This window comes from Sebastes fasciatus, chromosome 17 (genome assembly GCF_043250625.1).
Source record: "Sebastes fasciatus isolate fSebFas1 chromosome 17, fSebFas1.pri, whole genome shotgun sequence".
Lineage (NCBI taxonomy): Eukaryota > Metazoa > Chordata > Actinopteri > Perciformes > Sebastidae > Sebastes > Sebastes fasciatus.
In genome coordinates, this window is record NC_133811.1 from 18,578,001 (window position 1) to 18,590,171 (window position 12,171).

Sequence of the window (12,171 nt, forward strand, 5' to 3'; positions counted from 1 at the left end):
CAGGAGCGTGAGGCCATATGGCATGTTTGGCATCATTAGGGAGTCAGAATAGAAGAGTCATGATCCCTTTTTTTCTGCCAGTTTTGCCTAAAAGGAAGTAAATTATCCAATATCCTCAAACATCTCACCACATGTTCATGCGTTGGGTTCGGATTTAAAGTTTTAGGCTGCTACTTAAATGACCTTTTCTGAGCAAGAATGCAACTATGGGTCTCGCTTAAAAGCTATTTTGTCATGCTTAATGTACTTGGAAAATGAAATTAAACAATTTGGATATTAGCTGACAAAACAATCTCAACTTAGGACCCATTTACACACTTCTTCTTCTTCTTCTGGAGCTTTTGACTGGATCACATAGTCTTCATCAGCAGCTTGCTCAGTTGTTATGAAATCAAGAAACAGTTTGAATATCTACATGTTCCATGACAAAACTCAATCCGCTGATGAAGACTGTGTTGGTGCCTTCAAATGAAACTCGTGAGTTTGTGTTTACAACTTACACAACTTTTCTCGTAAACACGACCCCATTTGAAGGCACTATGATACGATCAAAAGCTCCAGAACAAGCAAGTAATTGGACCTTGAGCTGTAATAGCTGTGTCCGAGGTCAAGAACAAACTGTTAGCTTAATGGTTTTGCTGTTTGGGGTATACGGAAAGCACTTCTATACTCACACACAAGCAGTTTTAGAATACAAAATGCACTAATTTCCTATAATTATATGAAATTCATGCATTTGATGTTACCTACAGGACTGAGCCCAACAAATGGAGAGACAGCAATGAGCACTAGTCATCAAAATAAAAGCATCAAATCTGAGAAACAGAGGTTTTTCGGGGCGACCCCCTCACTAACTCGTGTCTGGAAACTTGGTAGGCTTGAGGCAGGGTGTTTTTTATTTTCATGTTCTACAGCATAACATAGTGTACAAAATGAAGTTAATATGATCAGAAGACAACATGGGAGAAACAGCAAATGCACGGGAATAATAGCACCTCCATTTCTCCCCCTAGCTGAGGCCACAGCACCAGTATGCCCAGTAAGCCCAGACGGACCTGCTGGGCTGAGTGTCCTCTGAAATGCCCCTTAATGCTTCAGGCCATCTTTGTGCGATTGGCAGTGAACGGGACCACGGTGTTCCTCGGTACTACGAACGATGCAGGCCGGGCCACACGCGGTCCACAAACAAATCCCAGAGTTCCTCACTGAGGAGATGAACAGGTTGAGAGAATATGGCAGCACGTGTTCTTTTGTGGATTTACCCTAAACACAGGGTGTGAGATTAGCTTATTTTTGGCCAAATCTTATTACTTGGTCGACACAACGCTGACCTAGAATCGAGAGAGAAAATTAAAATTAGCTGCCTGGAGATGCTGCCACTTAAAATATCCAGTCTTGGTCTGAACTAGGGATTTGTTCGTGGACAGATTGGCTGCCAGATTGTTCCCACACACCAGTGGAGGAGATGGTCCGAACACACACATGAAGCACCACAATGATGGAGAAAGGGCAATGGGAAGTGCATGGAGTAAAAAAACAACAACAACATCCAGCCGCTGACGTCTGGACCAACAAAAACATCCTTGAACCCCGAAGTGTTAGCTGACAGGGAAATGCCACAGGCCATTTGATAAAGATGAGTAGCTCTCCCCGGTAGGAGGAGGAGGAGGAGGAGGAGGCAGAGCACCGTGCTTCAGCGGCGGCCCGCATACTCGGCCCGGGGGCTCCTTCACATCCATACACAGAAGCGTGTGACCGCACACATGAGCGCAAACAACACACCGAGTTGTCAATCAAACTAATTGCGAGTGGGCCTAGCGCGCCACCGGGAGAGCAGAATTGGAAATAAGATAAAGGTTTTAATCAACTGTGGATTTCGACCGCTTAGCAGCGCCGGCAGCGTGACGTGAAGGAGCTCCAGGTGGGAGCGTGCGGGTCACACTCGCTGAAAAGAGCATAACAAGCTTGGCTTGCAGTGAGATTTATGCCTCCCTCCTACAGTTAGCCACAAAACAAAATCCTTCAGCAGAACATGAAAACAAAATCTCATAAACAGTTTATATATATATATATATATATATATATATAAATATTTATATATATATATATATATATATGAAAAAAACAAAACAAAAAAAAACAGCAAAATCTTTTTTTGCTTTGAATTTAAATTCCAACATGTTTTTTTCTTTACGTATATATAAATTTGTCTTTTCATAAACAATGATACGTTCACATAATACAATGGCATAATCAGTTTGGAGATAATCTAAATATTTCTTACTGAAACATCAATGTAATGACATAGAAGAAGAAGCACAATGATTTCTTTTCAAGAGCGACTTTAAGGCTATCCCTATATTCAAAACAATAGTAGCCCGACAGGTTGAACGGTACATTGTTTCCTCACGCAATGTCGTACTTGAACCGGTCTTGTTCATAAGGTGGCGAACGTAATGACCGAGGTCATAAACATGGAGCTTAAGAGAAAATACAAGAATGACATATATACATGATCAGACAGAAACAAATGGAGACAAAATAGAAACAGCTGAGCAAACGCAAAAGAGCTACGATTTTTACGATCGGTTGCGGAAGTACTTCTACTGTATATTAAGTGGGCGAGCGTGTATTAGCATTTATTAACTGGTGTTGGCTTTGAATAAATTCTGGGGGGTAAAATGACAAAAATGCCAAGAAAGAATTCAGCGTGCATTCACATAAATGTCATGAGAGTAACTGCAGAAACAAAATCACAACGTGCCTGTTGGTTAGAAACATTTCTAGAGTTGTAATAAAGCAGAACGCAGCCCCGGGGTGACAAAAAGAGTTGGTCCATTTATCACTACAGAGTAGAGAACATCTGTAAACTATTTGGCTTTGTGATTTTGTTTCCTGCCTTTGAGCCAACAAGGAGGCTGGAAATTCAAATGAAACACATTCAAATGACAAATCAGATATTTTGTTGACCTCTTTTTTTCCCCTCCTCGGTAAAAAGGTTACGTGGCGATCACAAGGACTCTTATGAGAGCTCAAAGCTTTGCTTATGTGTTGCCAAGTGAATAAGAAAATGTGCTGCGGTACATATTAAACAACAAAGGAGTGACCTAATCAAGTGCTTATAACTTTATTCCACCCGTCTCCAAAACTCTTGGAGCAAATAACGGTTCAAAAAGGGGAAGTAGCGACGTCTGGGTGGTCAAATGTTGCTTGTTTCCTTTTTATAACTGCTTATGTTGAAATGAAGAGTGCTCGTGGAAGAAAGAATCAATACAAGTAGCCACAAGTGCTCCGTTACACACATACAGTGCAAGTGCCTCGCTTTTGGTTTTTCGGCCCTCCCCCTTTGGTTAACAGATCAAGATACGTAAACACTGATATTTTGTTCCCGTTGGGAAAGAAGTTGGTTGAGGAGGAGGAGGGCAATCTGTCTCTCTGTATGTGGTGAAAGATGTTTGTCTTTTTATGGCCTTGCACGCTGCTGACTTCATGCTTTTCCAGTGCTGTCAGGAAGGTCTTTTAACACACTTTCTGTAGCAGGTGGTGGGTAAACAGTCTTGGTTTCGCCAAAAGAGAGAAAAACATCAACAACAGTAAACGTCTTAACAAAAAACAAAAACATAAAGAGTAAGATAGAGTTTTTGGTTGCAAAAAGTGTGTAATGAAAGAGGCTGACACAGTATAACTCCCAAGTTTTAGCTGCTGGTTTTTGCTTTCTTTAGATTCACATCCCTGATAAAACAAAGAAAATGAATCAACTGGATAAAAAAGTGACATAGAAAACAGTTCCTGTCTTCTGCTTTGATTGTGTTGGGAATACCTGTGTTTGTTTGTGAGTGTGAACGCTGTTACGCTAAATCACCGGCGTGGTCCATCTGCTTTCCCTGACTATCTTTTTTTTTGCATCGATCATTCACTTTGTGTGTGTCTCTATTCTCTCTTCATGTCATACATTCCCTCAGGGCTGTCAGGAGTGAAGAGCAGGTGAGGAACCGGGAGAGGCTGTGATGTCGGTGATAAAAGATCACCTCAAAAAAGTCCAGAAATAAATCGAGAGATATTGGAAGGAAGAACAAAAACAGCGAGCTTCAACTTCGTGCTTTTTCATAATGTCCTTCAAAAACTTGCAGCACAGAGGCGCACTCTTTATTTGGATAAAAAAGTGACAAAACACACAAAAAAAGCTTTTGGCCTTTTTTTTCCGGACCCCTTCGTTGACTAAACTTTTCATTTAAAAACCAGAGCTTTACAAAACATAGAAATATGCAACACTGAACCCAACATAAGAAAAACGGGAGAAATCTTCAGATCTATTTTTTCTTTACACCGTTTAGCTGCACTGGGGTTTCCCAAAACTGGGAATGGTAGGAATGGCGAGGCAGTACTTGGAATCCTGGGCGGCAAAAGGTGACTCCGCTGTCCTTTGGTTCCTTCCGCAGCTGGAGTTCAGTGGAGCTGAGGGGGGAGGACGACAGGGGCGGAGCCAGAGCTTGGCGGACAGTTGCGATTTTGAGCTGAAGAAAACCAAATGCATGCAAAATGATCCCCCCCCCTCCCCCCCGTTCTCTGGCGAAAGGCAGCAGTGCCCGTTGGCGTGGCGCGCCGTGAAGCTGGCGGGGGACGTTCAGTCGGTGAATCTCTGGCAAGCCTTTTTCCAGCGGCAGGCGGTGCACCACATGTCGCGGTTCTCCATCCCGTACACCTTGCGGCACTTCTTCCCTTCCCCGCGCACCTTCCGGCTGAGGAGGAGAAACAGATGAAACCGTCACGATGGAGAAGACAGCACATTATTATTTGTTTAATAATACTGTAAGCACTAGCATCGATCTTGTAGAAACCTGTGGTGAGACATAGTACACCAAACCTGTGGTAAAAAAAAAACATTCTATTAAAACAGATCTAAGCTAGTTGGGCGCTCAGAGAGGTACTACCCAGTACCAAGTAGTATCGAAACATCTCATAAGACTATTTGTATGGTTTTGCTCGCAGCCAATCACCGCATTTTAATGCGACGTGGGATTGGCGCACTACCGCAGCAGCTACAACCCATATAGTCTCTGGTGTGAAGTTGAGCGCGGTGTATTTTACGGAGTTGGCAGTTCAGTGTGCTGAGATGCCAGCATAACGTTAGAAAGTATGCCTATACTACACGCCTGTGGTGTCGCAGTAGCGGTGGCATTCACATGATGGTTATCGAATGAAGTAGAAAAATAAGGTATCACATGAAGTACTCTATTGTTATCTGTATTACTTTAAGGGCAGGGTTTTCTAAACTGACTCCCCACCAGCCCAAAGCATCGGGGAATTATGTATTTTTAAGATGTTTTTTTTAAATAAAATGTGTTATACAAGTAGCAAACTCCTTTAAGGAATAACTAAGTGCGTAGATTGTGTGCTTAACGTTGATGAGTGTCGGTGTTTGCGGTCAAGACAGAGACAGAGATAGCGAGGGAGCGTGTGTGTGTGTGTGTGTGACATGGCGGACTCTGTGAAGAGGACCCGCTCCCTATGTAAATATGAAGGGCTCATTGTAAGCTAACGAAAACACAACGATTCTTAGTTTCAGGTGATTATACAATAATGAAAACATAGTTATGAATATTATATTCATTACTGCTATTAGATCCCCCAAAATGTTACACTGTTGCTTTAAGAAAGCAAATAAGTGCATTTCTCAAAATGTCAAACTGTTCTGGTAAGTATAGCCTCAGTGTTTGTCACGTCTAATTGCAGCTATCAACAGACAACAATGTCCTAATGTGGTAAACAGGTAAATCGTTCAATCTAAAACAGCGTGGTTCCTTATTGAAGTGGATCAGAGGCAAATCAGAGGCTGAACCGAGCTGATTAATCATGACATTCTTTTAATTAAGAGCCATCGAGCTGATTTGTGAGAGTCAATATTTTTCACCTTTTACCACATGAGGTGTTTCTCACTCAGTCGGGTTTAATTGAAGTACAAAATCACATTGGTTTAAATATGAGCTGTCTCCTGGTAATACCTAATATGTGTTCGCAGTTTGTTCGGCCTTTAATTAAAGCTAAAAAGGAAATCAGCGAGCAGTGAGGATCCAGTACCTGAGGGCAGTGGTGGCTCTGGGAGGGGACGAGAGGACGGCGATGGTCTGGGAGCGCTGCTCGGCGAAGCCCTGGCTTTTACTGGGGGACACCTGAAGAGGGCAGACAAATGTGGGATTATAAGAACCACTGTGCATGTGGCTGAGAATAAATGACTGGTCGTGCATGTGTATTGAAGTTTCCTCACCGTGGTCCCAGTGAAATTGACGGGCGGCGACTGCCAGGAGATGCTAAAGCTGGAGTTGTTGGTGGGAGTGAAGCTGGTGCAGGCTGAGCCGGTCGAGTTACTGCTGCTGGACGGGATGGACACTGGAGCCGTGGCCTGAGGGCAGGGGTCAAAGGTCAAAATTGTGGACAATCATGCGATTAATCACGATTCAATATTTCAATTGATTGACAGCCCTACTTTTCATGTGTAACTATTGCTTGGTTTGGTTTGTGCAACAGTATCTCGGGTTGTGTAACTGCTTTTTGTCACTTTAAAACAATTTCGCTCCCTGAAATTCATCAGACAAATTTGTAAACACAAGTGAGCCTCAAACTGAATAAATGTTCACGTTTTAGGTATCTCACATTGTAAAAACTCTTCAATTACATTAAGCACTAATAACTTATGTAGCTATAGACACGTAGCCATCACATTAACTGATGGATTGTGCTGTTATTCCACCTACAATTAATTGTTCAAACCTGCTGCTGTGTGTCGATATACCACAACTGGTAGCACAGCTGTTAACGGGAGCAAAGGACCATCACGTCGCTGTGACATCATTAGTGTTTTTTGTAAACACTGACACATAATCAGGATAATGAGGACCCTGATGGCAGTGTGTGAGAGGAAATATGTGCATTTTGTGCAGCCTGATAAGTGCGTCGTGGTGTGTGTATTGATCTAGAGAGTGCATCGATCGTGTGTGTTGTACACTGATCTTAATCTCGCCTGTGTGAGTGTGTACATGTGCACCCGCTCACCTGGTAGGCGTGGTCCGTGTGGATGAGGTAGAGTGCGCTGGGCGCAGAGCGGCTGAGCGGGGTGGTGCCGCCAGCGTGAGACTCCTTGGTGTCGGAGGACTGCGGAGGTCTGTGGAAGTCCGACAGCTGGCTGAGAGACGGGAGAGGAGCGGGTGGAGGAGGAGGTGAGGGGAGGACGGACGGGGACACGGGGGACAGGCTGCTCAGCCCGTCGGCACCGAGTCCGTGTTGAGCTTGATCTCCGTGTAGTAGAAGTCCTCCTCGCCGTCGCTGCAGTCCGAGTCACAGTTACGCCTACAAACAGACAGAGGGGTGGTGGTGGTGGTGGTGGAGAGAGAGACAGACAGAGAGAAATTAAAACATATACAATTCCCCTCTGAATGCTGATTACTCCACATGTTCAGCAATCACACATCATTAATGTCATTCCTCCAACCTACAAAACACCGCCATCTGCAGTTAATCAGCGTAGCACCTCAGTTTAATCGAATGTCACATATAAATGTATGATTCATCCGATATCATTGTTCTCCTCCTCCACCCTCACTCCCAGAGAAGGAAGTGTTACCGTGGCGATAATCCATCAGCCATTAATCTGCTGTTTTTGACAATGAAGCGGGTCGGAGGGGTGAGAGAGGAGGTAGGAAGTGTGTGTGAGTGTTGGTGTCTTACCCCAGGTGGATGGTGCGGATGTGTCTCTGGATGCCGGCAGCGGTACTCAGCACCTTGCCACAGTTCTTCCACAGGCACTTGAACATCACCTTCATGGAGTTCTGCAGGAAACACACAAAGTACAGCAGCTACGGTCAGAAAACACAGTGGTGTTGACAGAAATATGTGGTTCCTTATACAGTATAACATCTGTGTTTGGGTCACGCTCTCACATTACCTTTAAAACAGCACTCATCAGATGTGTGCAGATCAACTCCCTCAGCAGATTTCTCATGATATATATGCACAAAACTCACTCGCTCATTTAATTAAATCCATCTATATATTACAGAAGGTGAGATACATCTGGTATTTCCCTCCAGGGTTAGTCAACCATCCTGTAGTGCATCATTTCATTTTAATTTCTTCCTCATTATCAGGTAGCATGGTTGTCAGGCCCTCTGCCTCATCCTAGCCAGCAGGCCCTCTCTCCCTCTCTGTCTGTGTGTGTTTGTATGTGTGCTGTGCTTGATTGCAGGAGTGGACTCAGGTGTGCAGGGGTTGTGCTGCAGCTGCAAACCGTCATCAATCTACTCTACTACAAATACTGGTCTTCAACTTCACCACGCTGCCAGATCGTAGACTCTGTTCCCACAGTCAGTCTAGTTCAAGCCTATTATCTGAAAATCTCTCGTCTGTTTTTGTATGATTATCTCATACCTGTTTTCCTCTGCCTTCAGCAGCACTCGGCCCAATTCCTGCCTCCATTCCACTCCTGCCTAGCACACACCTCTGGATCTCTGGGCTCAGCACACAGCTCTGGACCTCTAGATCTCAGGACACAGCTCTCCTTCCCTTCCCCCCTTGCTCTACCCAGTTCTCGCCATCACAAATTACGTATTGTAATAAACAATTTCATTGCATCTATTACCTGCCTCAGTCTCTGTGTTCTGCACTTGGGTTCACTAAATTAGCCACGCCTAACAATGGTAGGAGAACGGTTCAGGCTTCTCAAGTGACTACATAACATAAAAGCATATTGATTGCTCAGGCTCTTTATTTAACCCACTAAGTTTTTAAGTGTTCAGTTTAGGACTTTATTGATTGATTTTATTTGTTTATATTTATTTTAGTGGCAGCATCAGGTGACACCAGTTGGTGCAATGAAAACTATGGTTATTATAGTCTTATGTTATCCTTTCACTCATATGCTAATGTAGAGTTAATGAAATAAAATCTACTGTAGATTTAAGTAGTTCTCACTATGCTGGGAACTCCAGGAGCTCTCTCTTTAAGTGCAACACACATCAGCTGCATTTCACAGCACACAACAGATGTGTCACAGAGACAGAGGATGTTGGTGAGGTACAGTAGCCGGGATGTCCCGACTAGTGAAAGTGATGAAACTGATGATTTTTCTAGAGAGTTGACATGCAGCATCACTGCTACACTGGACAGTGACATATCCTGAGGAGCTGCTGCACAACATATGATGTGGGCGATGATGTCATGCCCTTTTGATCTCAAAGACTTTGTTTACTAAATAAAACACATTGATTTACTGCCATGTGGGGATTATTTCTACATCTCTTTTTTGGTGTATATAGTTTTTTTTTTTTTTGGCATCTATGCTTTTATTTTTGAAAACACAGTGGAAAGTTTACAGCAAATGACAGCAACCACAAAGCTACCAGGACTACATTGTGTTTTGTTAATACAGGTCACTACCAGCTATTAATTTAGGATTATTTAACAGGTGTCAATTTTCTTTGGGAGAAATTTACATATTTCTATTTAGGGCAGTGGTTAGCACTGTCACCTCACATCAAGAGGGTCGTAGGTTCAAATCCGGCTTGTGGCCCTTCTGTGTGGAGTTTGCATGTTTTCCCCATGTTAGCGTGGGTTTTCTCCAGGTTCTCCGGCTTCCTCCCACAGTCCAAAGACATGCAGGTTAGGTTAATTGTTGACTCTAAATTGCCCGGCGGTGTGAATGGTTGTCTGTCTCTATGTGTCAGCCCTGTGATAGTCTGGCGACCTGTCCAGGGTGTACCCCGCCTTCGCCTAATGTCAACTTGGATCGGCTCCAGCCCCCCCACAGACTGCATATAAGAAGCGGACGTAGTCACCGTGACATCATCCATTGGTTTGTGGACTGTTGTTTTTAAGTCTCAAGTTCAGCATTTTGGCTGCTGTCATCTTGGTTTTTGGCAATCACCGTTAGAAAGAATGCCAGTTTAAGGCACCCCCGCATTGGCTTCACTTTTCAGACCCGGAGGTTGCCCGCTGGTTAAAACGTATTTCTAAAGGGTTATTCTGCTATTGATAAATGTGGATTATGTTTGTCGTGTCACACTGCCAATGCTGTCAAAACTGTGAATATTCACTGCATACTGACAAACAAAGGAATTAAATAACTTCACACTAGATGCTCTTTCGTCTTTGTTATACAGCTTTACTGTAGCATCTTTCTGAGGAGCTGTCCTGAACACACATTTATCTGGAGCTGCGTGAGGCCAAATAATGGTAAATGTCTCTCTGGTTGTGAGCTGGCGAGGCTGCTGTATCTTTTATCTGTCTACTGTAATTACACCACCGGCCTCCTCGAGAGACTGTACATTGTTTTTCATGGAGTGAAAAGCCCCTCGTGCTTTCTCCCTGCCCTCCAGCCTCCCCGCTCTGAGCCATTATAAACGGCCTTATAGGCCTGTCTATCAAACTATTGTTGAGGGGGCTGATTTCATTTTGACAAAATGTTTTTTTCTTTAATTTTCCTCCTCTTTTCAGAAACGCATGCACACACAACAATTGTCTGCCCCCCCCCCCCAATCTCTGTGCATTGTTTTGTCTTTGGGTAACAAAAGCCTGTTTAGTGTGTATGTGTGTGTGTGTGTGTTATTCCCTTTTAAAGAAGCATTTCACAGTTAATTAAATGGTGAGCTCCAAACGGTATTGTCTTGCCAAGAGAGAAGCGAGAGCACAAGAGGAGCGTGTAGATAATTTCATGTGAAACCTTGGCATCACACATATAGCACGTGTGTTTGTGTGTGTTTATGTAAGTCAACTACATTGTTATCCAAGCTTAATAGAAAATCTGTTTGGGTCTCCATCCTCTCTTCCCCTTTTCTGTAATTCCTGTTGGTCCCCCTTTAAATCTTTCTCTCCCTCCTTCCCATTTCTTAATGTCTCTCTCTCCCTCTCGTTGCCCTTCTTTGTGATAAGTCTCCAATTAATACACTACGATGCGGAGCTCACCCAAGAGACTTTATCGATTTTTTTAGAGGATACATGGAGCCGGCAGGATCTTTATGTTTGCTGTAGTGGGTATTAAAATCATTACTGCCGTTGCGGAGCGGCTGCATGTGAAGGCTGAGAAGTAATTACGAAGGGCAAATGTCTAGGGAGGACACACACATATATACAGAAAGAGTGGAGAGTGGAGCGAAAACATGGGCGAGAGCAAGAGAGGACGTGGGGGAAGAAAGGGGGAGAGAGAGTGAAAGGAGGGAGAGATGGATGATACTGACAGCAAACCAGCAAGTAGAGCGCCGATAAGGAGAGAGAGAGATAAAGAGGGAGAGCAAAGCAATATACATCTGAAAAAATAATGAGTGACACTGAGCTGTGGATGTGATGAGCTGTCAGTGGTGTGTAGAAAGGAGACGAGCAGAAAATGATGAGTGAGAAAGACACAGATGTGTGTGTTGTGCTCGTAACATCTGGGCTGCAAAGACAAAACTACCACTGGAGCAAAAAGGCTGCGTGTCCTTTCCTGTCCCATTTTCAACTCTGCCAATCAGTCAGTCAGTCTCGACTACATCCGTCACCTCAGGGGTTAATATCAGTGTGTGTTGAAGAAGGAAATCAAGCAGCTCGTGTACGTCTGACAGCTTCTTATTGAGACATCTGCCTGTTATCAGGAGAGCTGCTGCCGTTCTCTTTTAAACCCCTTTAATATGTGACAGCACCACACAGAAATAAAGGAAAGATTCATATAGTGCTGTTGCAACTGTTTCTAAACCTTCTAGAGCACATAAGGTCATGATCACAAAACAATTTGTATTTCCTAGAAATTGTGGGGATTGAGGAAGTAAGTGGACACTTTAATTGGAACTTGCAGCCTGAGAGAAAATTGCTTATTTATTATTTTGTTCATACCAAGATAGTTTTATCTGAAAATGCATCTTTTTCTCTCCGCTTTGGCCTTCTATCCAAAATAAAGCATTGCTCTCTTGCATGGCATTTTTCAGACCCCAGAACAAATCATTTAACAACTTAAGACAACTTCCAGTTGCCTATAACTTTCTCTGTGATCATTTTATATATGTCAATATAGCTGGTACATGGATGTAATATCAGTACTGGATGCTGGACCCCAAGATGACGCCTATTCATTCCAATGAGAATTGCTCACCTGGCGCATATGCCAAAAAAGTTTTCTAGCTTCTGGGTTTACTTCCAGGTTATGTGGCC

General features: G+C 43.5%; 1 protein-coding gene across 1 annotated transcript in view; it reads right to left on the reverse strand.

Moving 5' to 3' along the window:
• Nucleotides 1-878: 878 nt before the first annotated feature.
• Nucleotides 879-12,171, reverse strand: part of znf704 (zinc finger protein 704) — a 54,050-nt gene continuing 42,757 nt past the window's right edge. The window contains 6 exon segments of the mRNA XM_074613188.1: nt 879-4,739; nt 6,079-6,170; nt 6,266-6,400; nt 7,051-7,268; nt 7,271-7,344; nt 7,723-7,823. Coding sequence (XP_074469289.1) covers nt 4,625-4,739; nt 6,079-6,170; nt 6,266-6,400; nt 7,051-7,268; nt 7,271-7,344; nt 7,723-7,823 — 735 coding nt within the window. The 3' untranslated portion in view covers nt 879-4,624.